We start from the raw sequence: 13,864 nt of genomic DNA on the forward strand, positions 1-13,864 counted from the left end.
AAGGCTTCATTTTCTTGACAGCAGGTAAGACCTCAATAGTACAATGGCTGAACTCCAGAGAGGTCGGGCACAGATAGGTGTAACAGTGAACTACACAACTCAATAAAAGTAAATCTTTGGCGTTTGAAAAAACATATGGCAACTGTCACTGTGCTGATTTATCCGCTCCTGCTCTTTGTGTTATGGTCCCAGATTGTCACACTAGTTTATTTACAGAATGGCAAATAACTTTTGGGCAGAGGGAGAGAGAGAGAGAGAGAGAGAGAGAGAGAGAGAGAGAGAGAGAGAGAGAGTGTGTGGAGGAATGGAGAGAGAGAGAGAGAGAGAGAGAGACACAGAGCGTGAAGCATCAAAACCAGTATCTGGACAGAAAGATGGGGTCTTCTTATGCACAAACATATATAGCAGCATTTTTCTTGCACACTGTGAATAAAATCCTATATATTTTTAAAGTCACACTGAAAGGAGAGTTCCAGGAAAAAAAAAAAAGCAGTGTATAGTGAAGAGATTGCTGTAACTGTTTTTTTTTCTTCTTCTTCTAGAATGTAGAATTGTCCACAAGAACTGCAACAAATTGGCTTCAAACTAATTGTAACAGCTGGTATGGCTTTAATAATAAAAATGAAGCCTCCATCCCAAAGTGACCTAAAACTGGGACCTGTGAATCCAGTCAGAAGATTCACAGACTACATTACTCGTGTCACTGGTGTAAGGCCAGTTTACCTTCTCACAGTTAGCGGACAGAGGATCCTGCAGGTAAACACTGATCATCAAGCAAAGCCCACCAGAAGCGTACAACAGGTTTCACTTTTAGACCGCCACACAAACGCAACATCCTCCAGAGGTCACTTGAAGATAGTGGACTTAGGCCAGACCCTATAAATGAATGTGATCAAACATGTCCAGAACACTCAGACCTACGGTACAGGTCCCATTATGTCCGCAGCTATGTGTCTTTAAGTGCTTCTTAAATCTCCAACAAAAAGCCAGCACTTCTAAATGAGATATGCAGAGCAAAGTGCAACCTTCTGAGAATACAGACAAACATAAAATATAAAACAATCCCAGTGTAAAGTGGGAACATGGCACATGTCGCCAAAAAGGACGTTAAAAATACCTTCACATTTACCTATTCTCTCCCAGAGCAGAGTTTTTATTATTATTATTTTTTTTGTGATTGTGATACGTGTACTACAGCTATCTTCCACAACGCTAGACGATTTCTGTTTGATGGCACCATTATGTTCCCAGATCAAGATTTGTCTTATCTTTAACCAAACCAGCCCTTTTCTGCTGTAAAGTTAATGAGAGGTTTACACTGGAAGTCAACACTGGATGTCTGGATAGCAGATCACATGAAAATACCATCTAAATAGCTTTTTTCCTACTAGGTTTATAAGTAGTTAATGCACAATTCCCTTAGATCTGTATTATTCTTCATAATTATTTATAGCTAGATTATCTATCAACTAATTATAAACCCTTTGGAGATGGTACTTTAATGTAAAGTATTATTGTACTTATATTAACAATAAACAATTCCCAAATGTGAATCAAAATATCATTCAAAATCTTTCAATATTCAATTCTACATTTACAATAGATATTAAACATTAAATTTTAGATCTGTTTTCTAGTTAAATAAAAAAATAAAGAGGAAATAAATAAATGGAAGGGAAGGGACTACAGGGTCCAAAAACAAACAGAGGAGAATATCGATGATGTACAATGACGTAATGAACCTGAACCTTGATAAAGGGGAAGTAGAGCAAATCACGGGTTCAATACAGTGACATCACTTTGTGCGAACAGATACGTTTCAAACGCTCCGCCCACTTTAATCCAGGTGGGAGTTTTCCTCTTGATGTGCACTCCACACCCAAGAGGGAATACAGCTTCGACCAGTTTAAGTGTTTTATGCAGACATTTAGCTAGAATTATGTATACGCATTTTCTTTTTCCCATTTTCATTTTCTTTTACTGATTTTACAGTTTTTTTTGTTCCTTTTTTTAAAAATGCATTATTTAGTTTCTGTCCTATTTTCCCCCCATAATGGTTTTCCTGGTGGTGACAGAGGTGGACGCAGAACCGACAGCGTGAATATGAGGAAATGGAACTGCACAGCCCTCAAGACAATTCGCCACAGGAGGGATGATGGCAGTAATAAACAAACGAAAAAAAAAAAAACAGATACTGTTGTAGTGATTGTTTTGTTATATTTTGAGCTGTGGTCCATTTTTCACAAATCCCCCTGCAGTTCCATCAGCAGGACTGAGGTCAACACAGTTTTCAACATTGTGCCAAGAAAGAAAGAGGGATCCAATTGGTCCAGCAGAAAAGAGATGGAGGAAGAGAGGGCAGGAGGGATGAAAGGAGAATGATGCTCTGAGTCCATTTGGGCTCTGGGTTGATGCTCTGATCAGAACTGGTACCATTTCTTGTCCTTACACTTCAGCATCATCTACAGAACACACAAAAGACAGCAAGTGTTCAAACACAAAGACGTATTTTAGAAAATAATTAGTACAACATAATATACGCTCACCGGCCACATTATTAGAAACACCTGCACACCTGCTCTGTCATGCAATTATCCAACCAGCTGATCATGAGGCAGGGTCTAAAATCCAACTCAGGTCAGTTCATGTTCACCTCAGATATCACAGACATCCATTTTGACTGTGACATGACTGTTGGTGACAGACCTCCTGGAACGTTTTTGTATGGAAATCTCTAGAGGGGTAAATCCCATGCTGATGAGACAGACCACTGTTTCCATATAGAACAGAGTGATGCACTGTTATAACCATTTTCCTGAGGATATTAAATAATAGTAATTTATATAAAGAATCAAAAACTTTGCCTTTTCTGAATCCACTACAGAAACAAACTTTCCGTGCATTAAAAGCAGAGCTTACAGAGCAGTATCTAATAGTCTAGACTTTTTGGGGGAGTTCTGAGTTTCTGTCATTTAGAGGCAGGCACAGGTTGTCATCGACTCATCAGACAGATAAAATGTAAATGCCAACATTAGCACGCCATTGGTTTCAGTAAAATGTGAAAATGTGCTTGCTTGAAATGTTTGAATATTATACGCCAAAACATCCTCACCTCAGTGTGAGTTCATTGCAGTATCTAAAGACATGTTGTCTTTACAAATGTTGTCTACAGAAAATGGTTCTTTAGGCAGCATTGCCTTTTGGTTACTAGTCAACAGGTGGGGATGAATGTAATTGGCTGAAAATTGGGTGGAGATTTTCAAATACCGTGCCATAATCCAGTAAAGCTCCACCCGGCCCCCAAAGTAGTGTCCTTGCTTTAACTACCAGAAATGACTTTGGAGGAAATAAATGTGCAATATACAGTACCAATATATATTGCAATTTAAAATGTTTTTATAACAATTATATGATTTTTATACACATTTTCAATATTTCAATATATATATTATTTATAGCATTTGTCACTGACTGACAGTCATTACAGGGCACTGCCATCAGTAAATTGCACTCAATTTTAAAGTTAGTTTCAAAATATGAATATTGACAAAGCCAGGAAGTTGTTGTATGATGGTGATGTCATGTTGCTTTCGGTTTTGGCAGTTTTTCTGTGGCTTTATTTTTATTTTTCATATTTATTTTGGGGGGCGGTCGTAGTCACACAGCTCCAGGGACCTGGAGGTTGTGGGTTTGATACCCGCTCCGGGTGACTGTCTGTGAGGAGTTGGTGTGTTCTCCCTGTATCTGTGTGGGTTTCCTCCGGGTGACTGTCTGTGAGGAGTTGGTGTGTTCTCCCTGTGTCTGTGTGGGTTTCCTCCGGGTGACTGTCTGTGAGGAGTTGGTGTGTTCTCCCTGTGTCTACGTGGGTTTCCTCCGGGTGCTCCGGTTTCCTCCCACAGTCCAAAAACACACGTTGGTAGGTGGATTGGCGACTCAAAAGTGTCCGTAGGTGTGAGTGAATGTGTGTGTCGCCCTGTGAAGGACTGGCGCCCCCTCCAGGGTGTATTTCCACCTTGCGCCCAATGATTCCAGGTAGGCTCTGGACCCACTGCGACCCTGAACTGGATAAGGGTTACAGATGAATGAATGAATGAATGAATGAATATTGATATCGGAATAATATCGTATTAACTGAAATTAAGAAATATGTTGTGATATTAATTTTGGCCATATTGTCCAGCTCTACTGTTTCAGAATTTGTTAGAATTGTTGCAAGAATCTCAGTATTTTGTTTTGCTTTAATGGACAGTAATGTAACTTGCTGCCTCAGAGGAAGCTGCAGAATGTTATACAATAAAATTCAGCTGCCTGTGAAGCAGGTTCCAAAGATGTACATTTTGCACACTTAATTTATGATTGTTGCCTCTGAAGAAGCTACAGAATGACATACAATAATGCTCTGTATTCTCAGAGGCCTTTTATAACATTCTGTATCTCCTTCAGAGGCAGCAGTCACAATGCCTCTGCTTCAAAGCCAGTGCTGCCTCTAGAACCATTTTAAGTAGTGCACACAAAGTTAACAAAGTGATAACATGGCTCCGGCTTGATTTTTCTCCCATAAATAAGCTACTCTGTCTGATATTTGTTCCATCCAGACACAGTGAAAATGTTTTTTCCTGAATATTGAGAAACGTCTTATGAGTTCAATAGAAACTGAAAAATGCTGTCAAGTTGTCAATATACCTGCACCTTTAACAGACAAAATGACAAAGAAAAGATTTATTTAACAGTGTTTTCAACTATGACCTTAATTCTATTTATTAAATATAAGCAAATGTATAAATTAATGCCTGCAACACACTCAAAAGTGCCATGAGTGTATAGTTCTGCCACATCACTCACCCATACTAAAAGGATTAAAATTGTATGAATTTAAGAAGGATTAAGATCAGGGTCATACCTCGTGAGCATGTTTGGAGAATGAGTCTGCGCTAGCCATCATTGCTGCTGTTCTCTCCTCCACCTCACTCAGTTTCTGCCCCCTTTCATCCAGTGCTATTCTTGCTCGAGCCAGGTCACCCACGATGCCAGAAGCTGCCCCCTTCATGCCCTCAATACCACCTGGACCAGGAATGTGCTGGGCGAGGCTCCGGGATGCCTTTCCTGCACCCGACTCGCCGACTAAGAAGAGAATGATAATGAAAAGCGATGGAGGAGCTTTAGAATGGAGAAACACATCAGCGTTTTTTTTTTCTTTAAATAAAGCAGTGGAATGCTTTCAGATCAGAAATTCATGTCATTTCCAAATGCACAAATGCATCAAACTACACCAAACAAAATCACTGCTAATGGTAATTCCTTTTTTGTTGTTGTTGTTTTTTACTGTTTACTGTTTATTGAGCTGCATGTAGTTGTAAACACTTTTGTATAATGCATGGTGTTTATTGATAATTGTCTTTATTGATTTTTACAGTTGTCACCTCCATCCTTCTCTTTCCTGCTGCTTTGCTTTAAATGTAGCAACATGTTTCTAGGAGAAGTAGTATTTTGTTCCTCATGTAACATCTGGCTACGAAGAGATGCTTTGTTCCAGGCCACCCCCCACCCACCCTATACACACTTTATTAATCCTAAAACACAAACAAGTACGCAGCTTGTTTAGTTATCACTATCCAACACCATTCACCGGCTTTATGTGTCAATCACATGTAAGAAAACACAGTTGGCTACAACGATGTTTACTCTACTTTGCCTACTCTGGCTTCATCCTATCTCTTTTTGTTTAAAAGCCTACTCTCTCTTCCTTTCTCTCCCTCAGGCACGAGTCTTTCCGCATGTATGAAGCATGCATGCATTGGGGGGCAGGGTTTTGTAGTAGATAAACGTCCTATGGCTAATGCAGAAAGTGAATCTTCATTTATTCATGTTGTCAGACAATTTGATTTACTGATCACTACTGGGATGTAAATGATATTTCATAAAATAAAATTTTTTAACCTACCCCAGCTTAAATGATAATTATTGCTTGCTTGATACAGTACTAGCTTGGAACACACTGTCACATTCCACTGGAACACTCCTTTACTTGCTAAAATGAGAAATACTGTACTCTAGTACCAAAACAGGTCATTAGGTAATAAGCAGACCACACACAGGGAGGATGCCTGTGGGGCCCACGGCTGATTTAAAGGGATGAGAAGACTGGACCTAGGTAGCCATTCATTGAAGTTGGAGATGATTAGGGACAATAACCTCAGTCAAAATGCATGTGCGGTCGTTTATTCCTTTCCATGAGATACACATGCACACCACCACAGACTTTAACTTTAAAGGCATCTTGTGTTTTCAGTCTCTTTTTGTGGAGTTGTGTGCAATGTGTGGAAAAGAAAAAATAAGTTGATCTCTCACAGAGTTCTTCTCTGTCCAGTGACTGTGCACCTCCTCCGAAAAGGCCCTTGAAGAATCCCCTGTTTGGAGCCTCTGGCGTCTCCACTGGAGTGAACAGCTCACTCAGCATTTCCTGAAAAATATGAAAGCCACATAAATGTCATTAAAGTGATAGTTCAACTCAATACATTCATGGTTTCCTCTTGCACAACTGTAAATGATCAACCAATGTAGCTAACAAATAATGAAAACAATATTAAAACCAATTAGCACAATCTGTAAAGTAACCTCAAGCTAGGGTTTACAATCTGAAACTACTTGTCTGTGGAGTTTCTTACACTTCATGATGCTACTGAGAGCATAGCTATGGTATGGCAATGGTAATGAAAGTGTTTTTACTTACCTGCAGGTTCTCACAGACATCCTGACTGTAGGTTATCCTCTGGATCTCAGTAGGGGAATTCATATACATTGCCTGGCCAAAATGTGTGAAGCAGAAGGTTCTGGCTATCCTCATGTCTGTCAGTGGCAGGTAGTTGACGTCCAGCAATGGTCTCAGCCCAGGTAAACTGTAGGCACAAAAGAGACATTTGAAATATGCAGTATGACTACAGCTCAGAGAGAGCCTCCACACGTCTAGACAGAGTTTAAGGGGAGATCTAGAGGTGGTTGGATGACTCAGAACTGTTGTGCTTATTAAAAATCTGACCTTCACGTTAGTAAAGCATTTCTCCAGTTGGAAAGATAACTGACAATCACTGAGGTGTGTGAACGGAAAGTATAATTAAACACACAGCTGTAGACCTACATATGTAGTTACCTTACCAGAACCCATAAACGTAAGCTTCCATGAAGCACCCGTGCTATCGCAAGCGCTCTGACATTCGATCGAGCTTTGTCCTTCGCTGTGACACAGACAAAGAGTGACGCGCAGATGTTGGCCTGCTCTCTGCCGTCCTTACTGAAGATTTATGAGACAGCGAGAGATCAGCAGGCAGACAGACAAGGTCCAGACAGTGCTGATCGGCGTGCTGCACCATGTCTCCTCCCATCTGCGTTACCCTGTCGACAGCCCCGCTGGCACTGACTTTCCCAAACAATAGGACGGGAGGATGATGCTCGAAACCAAAAATAGACGGATTCAGAAAATGGACACACATGTTTCATTAACATCTGGCCACCAGCAATCCTTCACATCACCAAAACAATCCCCATGATACGGAACGGCATCTGGATCATTTGAGGGCAACAGTTTACCGTTAATCAGCGAAACTTTCTTCAAAGTGTGCTGTAATCTGAGGCAAGGGAACTTCATGCATCCGAATGCCTTGTACTGATCAAATGTGTGCAAATTCTATGTGCTGGAAACAGGAACAGCCAAAGCATGTTTGGTGTCTGCAGCTTAAATCTGTGTTTTTGTGCAAGGAGCTACAAGCAAAGAAGTAAAGTTAGAACACCAATAATATCTTAGAATTAGAATAAAATGACTTTATTGGCCACTGTGCTTTCACACAGAGGAATCTGTTATCCACAGTTGAACCCAATCCATGCAGTGAAACACACATTTACACACACATTAGTGAACACTAGGGGGCAGTGAGCACACATGCCCGGAGCGGTGGGCAGCCCTATCCACAGCACCCAGGGAGCAGTTGGGGGTTAGGTGCCTTGCTCAAGGGCACTTCATTCATGACCTGCCAGCTCTGGGGATCGAACCAGCAACCTTCCACTTACAAGCCCAATTCCCTTACCACCAGGCAAGGGCTGCCTTTCTAGATTACACACAGGGTTTGGTGTAAACTGCATGAATTCCATTTAACTGGACCAATGGTACAAGCTAAATATACATTGCACTCCTGAGTGAAGGTCCTTAAATACATTTCCACAAATGACTGACAGTAACGTTTCATGGTATTTTAAGTTTGTGACGGGCTGTATGTTGCTGTAGCTGTTACATCACTGCACCTCTCTGTCTTGGAATATATAATTACACCACATGTATTTCATCAATTTGGAAAAGCAATAACAGTACTTATTGAAAAGTTCAAGGGTTAAATGCTCAGTGAAAGCTCATGCAACCCACCTGAGGGTCATGATGTGTCCATTTGCACAGAAGCAGGCCACGCAGATCCCGGAGCCCATCTGCACCACATCAGTCCGTAGAACGAAGGATGTCTCTGTGATATTATGCTTGAAAATGCAAGTTTGCGAGGGCAAGGCGATCACTTTGGCCTGTTTCTCTGAGCAAACCACAGCAAACTGATGCTCATTCAGTTCCTGCGAGGTGGAAGGAGAGACGGACACCGGACGCCTCTTCCTCACTCTCTCTCTCTCCTCACCATTAGCCGGGGCGTTGGGCTCATACCACAGCTCTGAGGGCGGGGGCAGAAGGGACCCTGTAGCATCCAGGAAGGCCATACGAAGAACGCTGCCTTTTAGTCTAATGAGAGTGCCTATAAAGAAGGGTAGTGATGAGTATTTAATATTATTTTACAATTTCAATAACATTTGATGTAAGAAAGCTAAAAATATGATCAGCGTTTCCATTAACATACAACATTTATTTAGCTAGTTCTTCAGGTTTATTTTGCATTAATGGGCAGTTCATGCCCATTAAGGGAATTTGACTCACCGATGGGTGAGACCATGACTGGCTGAAGTAACCTCTGTTCTCCAACAGGGGGCACATTTAGGGAAATGACGAGGACAGTGCCCAAGGAAGTGCCCACCCACAGGGCAGGGGTCAAGGTGCTGTCAGTCTTACGTGTGTACGTCTCACAGAAACAGAATGATGTGATGGCTTCCCGTGCTTCTTTATCAATGCTGGTCACACTGGAGCTCCGTGAGCGGCTGAAGGAGTTGTCCCTGTTGTCTAGGGGTAGGGCAGCCCGCGGGGGACATACAGAGAGTAGGACAGTAGGGAGAAACAAAAAGAGGTAAAGCACCCAGCCTAGACAGACTACATCAAATACACTCAGTAAAGGTCATATAAGGGTGAAGAGTGATTAATGTTGGATCGGTTAGGTTGAAATGCTGAAAAAAAAATGGCTGTCATTCCCCTGTCATGAAAAAAAGTTTTGATAAAGATATAATGACACTAATGTTAGAAGTTTCAAAGTAGAAATCTTTGAAAAGCAAATGTACTGGATGACCACATGATGAAATGTTGCTGGAAAGATTTCACATCATTCAGAAGCATGAGAACTTCTCTTTAATCCTTTCATATTCACTTGATAAAAAATGCAGAAGATTGATATTTTTACTGAAAGTTCAGTAGGTACCTCCAGACACCTTAAAAAAACAATCAAGAAACCCCTTTAAGATTTAAATTAGTTTAGCTCCTCAGTCTCCTGGCACCATTAATGACTATAATTGGCATACAAAACATCAATCAGGTTATAATGCCCCGGGTTATGAAGTAGTCCTATTTTTATAGGCTTTTCAAAGAGGCTAGGGGTCATTTTCATTTCAATCCAGCATCTTCACTCTCAATATTGATTGAAAATACAGATATTTATTTCTCAGCTATAATAATTTTGTATACTTTTTATCCAGCTGCATGTAAAACATGAATTATTGAAATGTAGTAATGTAATTAAAAATATATCTTTTAAAAAATCCAATAAAAAATGGTAATAAATAAATAAATAAATAAAATAAAACGTGTGCAGTGGTGGGTTTTCAACTTCCAACTCAATACAATAAAATGTCACAACTAGCAACAGAGTCATAAAGAACAGCACACTGAGCACCATAAAATGAGGGTAGTGGTTTACAGCTGAATTTCATTTCTGTGATGTGAGACGTGGCCAAGTGTCGCTGTTTATCATCCACTATGTTTTTTCTTTCTAGTAGTGTTTTGATCCAATTCTGCCAGTATTGATTGTGGTGACAATGTTTGGGGCTTACATACAGTTCTAACATTCATGGAGGGTTTATTTAAACAAGCGTACCATTTCACAAATGTATATTATTCTTTACTGTATATTAAGTCTATAATACCAGAAATACTATGGTCCTATATATATATATATTTACAGCTGGCTTTACTTTCAGAAAGGTACATTTTAGTGATGCAGACACTTTAATAACTAAAATGTAAAAAAAAAAAGACCCTGAAGTTTATACTACATATTCCTTTTTTGTACTCGAGTTGTGTACAAAGAATAAGGGTCATTAATATTTCAACAATAGAAAGTGCAGTAAAAGCATATTTTTGAAACTCAGGGCATTGTTGCATCATCAAAACTGGACAAGTTTCTGTTAACTGGAGATTTAAACACTCTTCAACTGTTGAAAACAGAAACAATGATTCTCAAAACACTATACACATTTACCCTTTGTTTATTTATTTATTTAATCAGCACAGTGATCAAACTAGAATCTAACACCTCAGTGAAGCTACTAATTTATGCCTCAGTGACATAAGACTGAAATGATAATTGTCCAGATTCCAGACAAATATAATGTAGGACCCCATTTTTCAGAAATCTATGAAATATGAACACAAATTCGAAGCTTACCCAAGTCTGGCTTTAGCTCAGTAGGCAAGCTTAATTTCCGTGACATCTTTGCTGGAAGAAAAAAAACACCCCTCTTTACAAACCTTCTAGAACCTTCCAAAGCAATCATGCAGTTCTGTACTTGGGGAAAACTGGGTTTGTAGCTAAATATACAGCCGTAAATAAAATCTAGAGGGGGACACAAACTCTTCAAACGAACAGGTGACACTGTGACAGGAATCACTCAGAGTCAGAGACAAAACATCTTTTTAATTATATGCCGCATGCTTAACAAACACAGTTAGGTAGTGCACGTTGGGTCTCACAATGCCCTGGAAGGAAGTAATAAAACTGTATCAGACACACAACAGTCATTCCCAGCACCCCATGCCATGAGCATGCACCAAACAAGAAACAAGACCAGGGAGTGAAGGTGGTCATGGGTAATCAAATTTTTCGCATTTTTTTTATTATTGCTTGCTTGTCCTCAATTAAAAACAAATATCAAGGAAAAGAGAAGAACTGCAAACAAACATTAAACTAAAAAAAAAAAATCACAACTGAGTATCTTCTGATGAAAAAAAAAGATACAAAACTACTGTAATTCATATCTGTGATGTGAAATACTGTGGTGCACATTCAGTACTCCTATTCTCAAAAATAGATTTTTTTGCAAGTACACTCTCACAATTGCCTGTGAATTTATTTTTAATACTATGGCATTTGCTAGGCAGATTAACAAATCAATGCTAGCAGTACACTAACGCCTAGGCTAGGAAACAAAGCACAAGAACACAGGGCTGTCCACAGAGACGGTCTAAAAGTCATAATTACACACAGATGGTCTTATAACCCAGCCAGTGAAATGGCTATGGGGAAACTCAAGCAAGAAATACCCCTTTAACATGTTCTACATACATGTAGCATGCAGTGGACATAATCCAGAAAGTCCTGCTTCCTGTTGTTTTTTTTGGGGGGGTGGGGGGGTGTTGTGTAGGGGATTAGCCAACTTCTGTTTTATGTTTCAGACAGAGACAGTGGTTGGACACAAAAGGGTAGAGTCTCCTTATTCCTCTCTCAATCCAGTCTTACCTCCTCTACCTCCGCCGTTGTAAAATTGCTGATGGTTAGACGTCAACACTTTTCGTGGGGAAGGAAGTAAAGCATATCCGCAGTTAGAAACGTTCTCTCTCTCTCTCTCTGAGAACAAGACAGTGATGCAGTGTAGCTCAGCCAAAAAGTCCCACTCATATAACAACGCCTACCTAAGTATTTATTTAGCCATTTATTTTCAGTGAAAAGACTTACTTAAAGAGAATTCAGTATTTGCTGCTGTGGTGGATTTCAGCAGATGCTTTTGCACAGTGATTACAAGAACCTTTTCCCCCCACTTCGTTGCCTAATCAAACCATTTGTTAGGCAAACAGCCACAGGTTTTTGCTCCAACTGAAGGTTAATTCACTTTGCAAATTCATTGTTATTCTGTCCTGACATTTGGGCACTGATCTTATCTTTATTTTAACTCCTCCCCTGTCTCCCAGAGTTAATGTCAAGCTCTTTATTGAGGGAGGTTATTAGACAGTTTTCTTATCAGCGTCACATAATCACCTTGGTTTTTTTCACCCCATGCATGTGGCCAAATCACAAAATTCTGTGCCAATGAAAACTAAAAAGGGAAAAAAAAAAACGACTTCCCTGAGAATTGTGTGCTTGTAATGTTTGATGTACAAGCAGAGGCTTAAGCAAAAGAGCCAATTACTTAGTGTAGTTATGAATAAAGAGTATAAAAGTTATTCAATTGGAAAATATTCCTGCCTGAGGGGAGGAATTGATCGCACCCCCCCAGCACGTATCCTTCAAAAGACTTTTCTAGAAAGAGGTTAGCATTTTCAGCACATGAACACTAACTGTAACAAGAAAGTTCATACAGAATTGCTGGACAATTTTTGGTTATAACAAACAAGCTGCACAGTCCGTTTGTTTTAATGCTTTCAGGGCTTCTAGATTTAAAAGCAGAGGAAATGAACCCTCATTTTATGGCCCTGTACAGTACAGTACAGTGCATTTACAAGCATTAACTGTCACGTAAAGTAAGAGTTAAGATGCCTTTTCTTGGAGAAACCTGCATGCTAGCCAATTAAAATGTGATTACAGTAGCTAATGAACTGTCACTTATTTGTTTCGTTGTGTACTTTCCATGCTCCTTTCCCTATCTGCATTTACAAGAACCATACTCTGAACCCCCAGCATATCAACCACAAAAAACTCATTGTTACAAAACCCTTTTTCCATTACACATCCACATTTGATGTGGATTTTTGCCCATAAATGATTAGACTCTAAGATAATTCATCTAAAACAATTAGCCTATAAAGCTCCTTAGCCTATGCTAATGCAGTCAATTATAATTATTAAGTATAAATGTATAACTTTAATAATAAGCAGCAAACAACTGAAGATAACTAACATCTACGGCTCTTCCACTTTTGGAATTGTAAAAGACATCTCTGATGTTACGTCGTAATCAAACTGCCATTACAGATGTAAGAAGAGGGGAAAGATTTGACAGCTCTATTTTACAACCATTCAAATCAAATCAACCTAGTCATTTCAAGAACAGAGTAAGCATTCATATGCTGAAGTATTTAATAATATGGTCTCATTCTGGCTGAATTAAGTTAATGGCAAGTATATAGTTCAGTACACTGATCAACCCTAACATTATGACCACCTCCTTGCATCTACATTCTCTCCGCTTCTCTGACGATCACTGGTTTCTTTGCATAATTTGTTTGCTCCCTTTCAACCTGTTCTTTAATTATCAAGACGCTCATATTACCACTACAGAGCAGGCATGATCTGACTGGTGGATCATTCTCAGCACTGCAGTGACACTGTGTATTAGTGTATGTTGTGCTGGTACAAGTGGAGCAGACACAGAAGAGCTGCTTGAGTTTTTAACCCCCTACATGTCACTTCTGGACTGAGATTAGTTCACCAAACCAAAATATCAATTCAACATTTTCCTGTGGGTG

At 39.7% G+C, this 13,864-nt stretch overlaps 1 protein-coding gene across 2 annotated transcripts in view; it reads right to left on the reverse strand.

The window, feature by feature from the left end:
- Positions 1–1,631: 1,631 nt before the first annotated feature.
- stxbp5a (syntaxin binding protein 5a (tomosyn)) overlaps positions 1,632–13,864 on the reverse strand; it is a 99,546-nt gene continuing 87,313 nt past the window's right edge. The window contains exons 20-27 of one of the 2 annotated variants that reach the window (XM_066676563.1): positions 11,922–12,029; positions 10,851–10,901; positions 8,960–9,241; positions 8,411–8,780; positions 6,731–6,896; positions 6,349–6,460; positions 4,901–5,121; positions 1,632–2,462 (exon numbers count right to left, since the gene is read on the reverse strand). In XM_066676563.1, the coding sequence (XP_066532660.1) occupies positions 2,421–2,462; positions 4,901–5,121; positions 6,349–6,460; positions 6,731–6,896; positions 8,411–8,780; positions 8,960–9,241; positions 10,851–10,901; positions 11,922–12,029 (1,352 nt within the window). In that variant the 3' untranslated portion in view covers positions 1,632–2,420. The remainder of the gene's footprint in view (positions 2,463–4,900; positions 5,122–6,348; positions 6,461–6,730; positions 6,897–8,410; positions 8,781–8,959; positions 9,242–10,850; positions 10,902–11,921; positions 12,030–13,864) is intronic. The other variant, XM_066676564.1, reaches the window with a different exon arrangement.

This window comes from Hoplias malabaricus, chromosome 7, assembly GCF_029633855.1.
Source record: "Hoplias malabaricus isolate fHopMal1 chromosome 7, fHopMal1.hap1, whole genome shotgun sequence".
In the NCBI taxonomy this organism is placed as follows: Eukaryota; Metazoa; Chordata; class Actinopteri; order Characiformes; family Erythrinidae; genus Hoplias; species Hoplias malabaricus.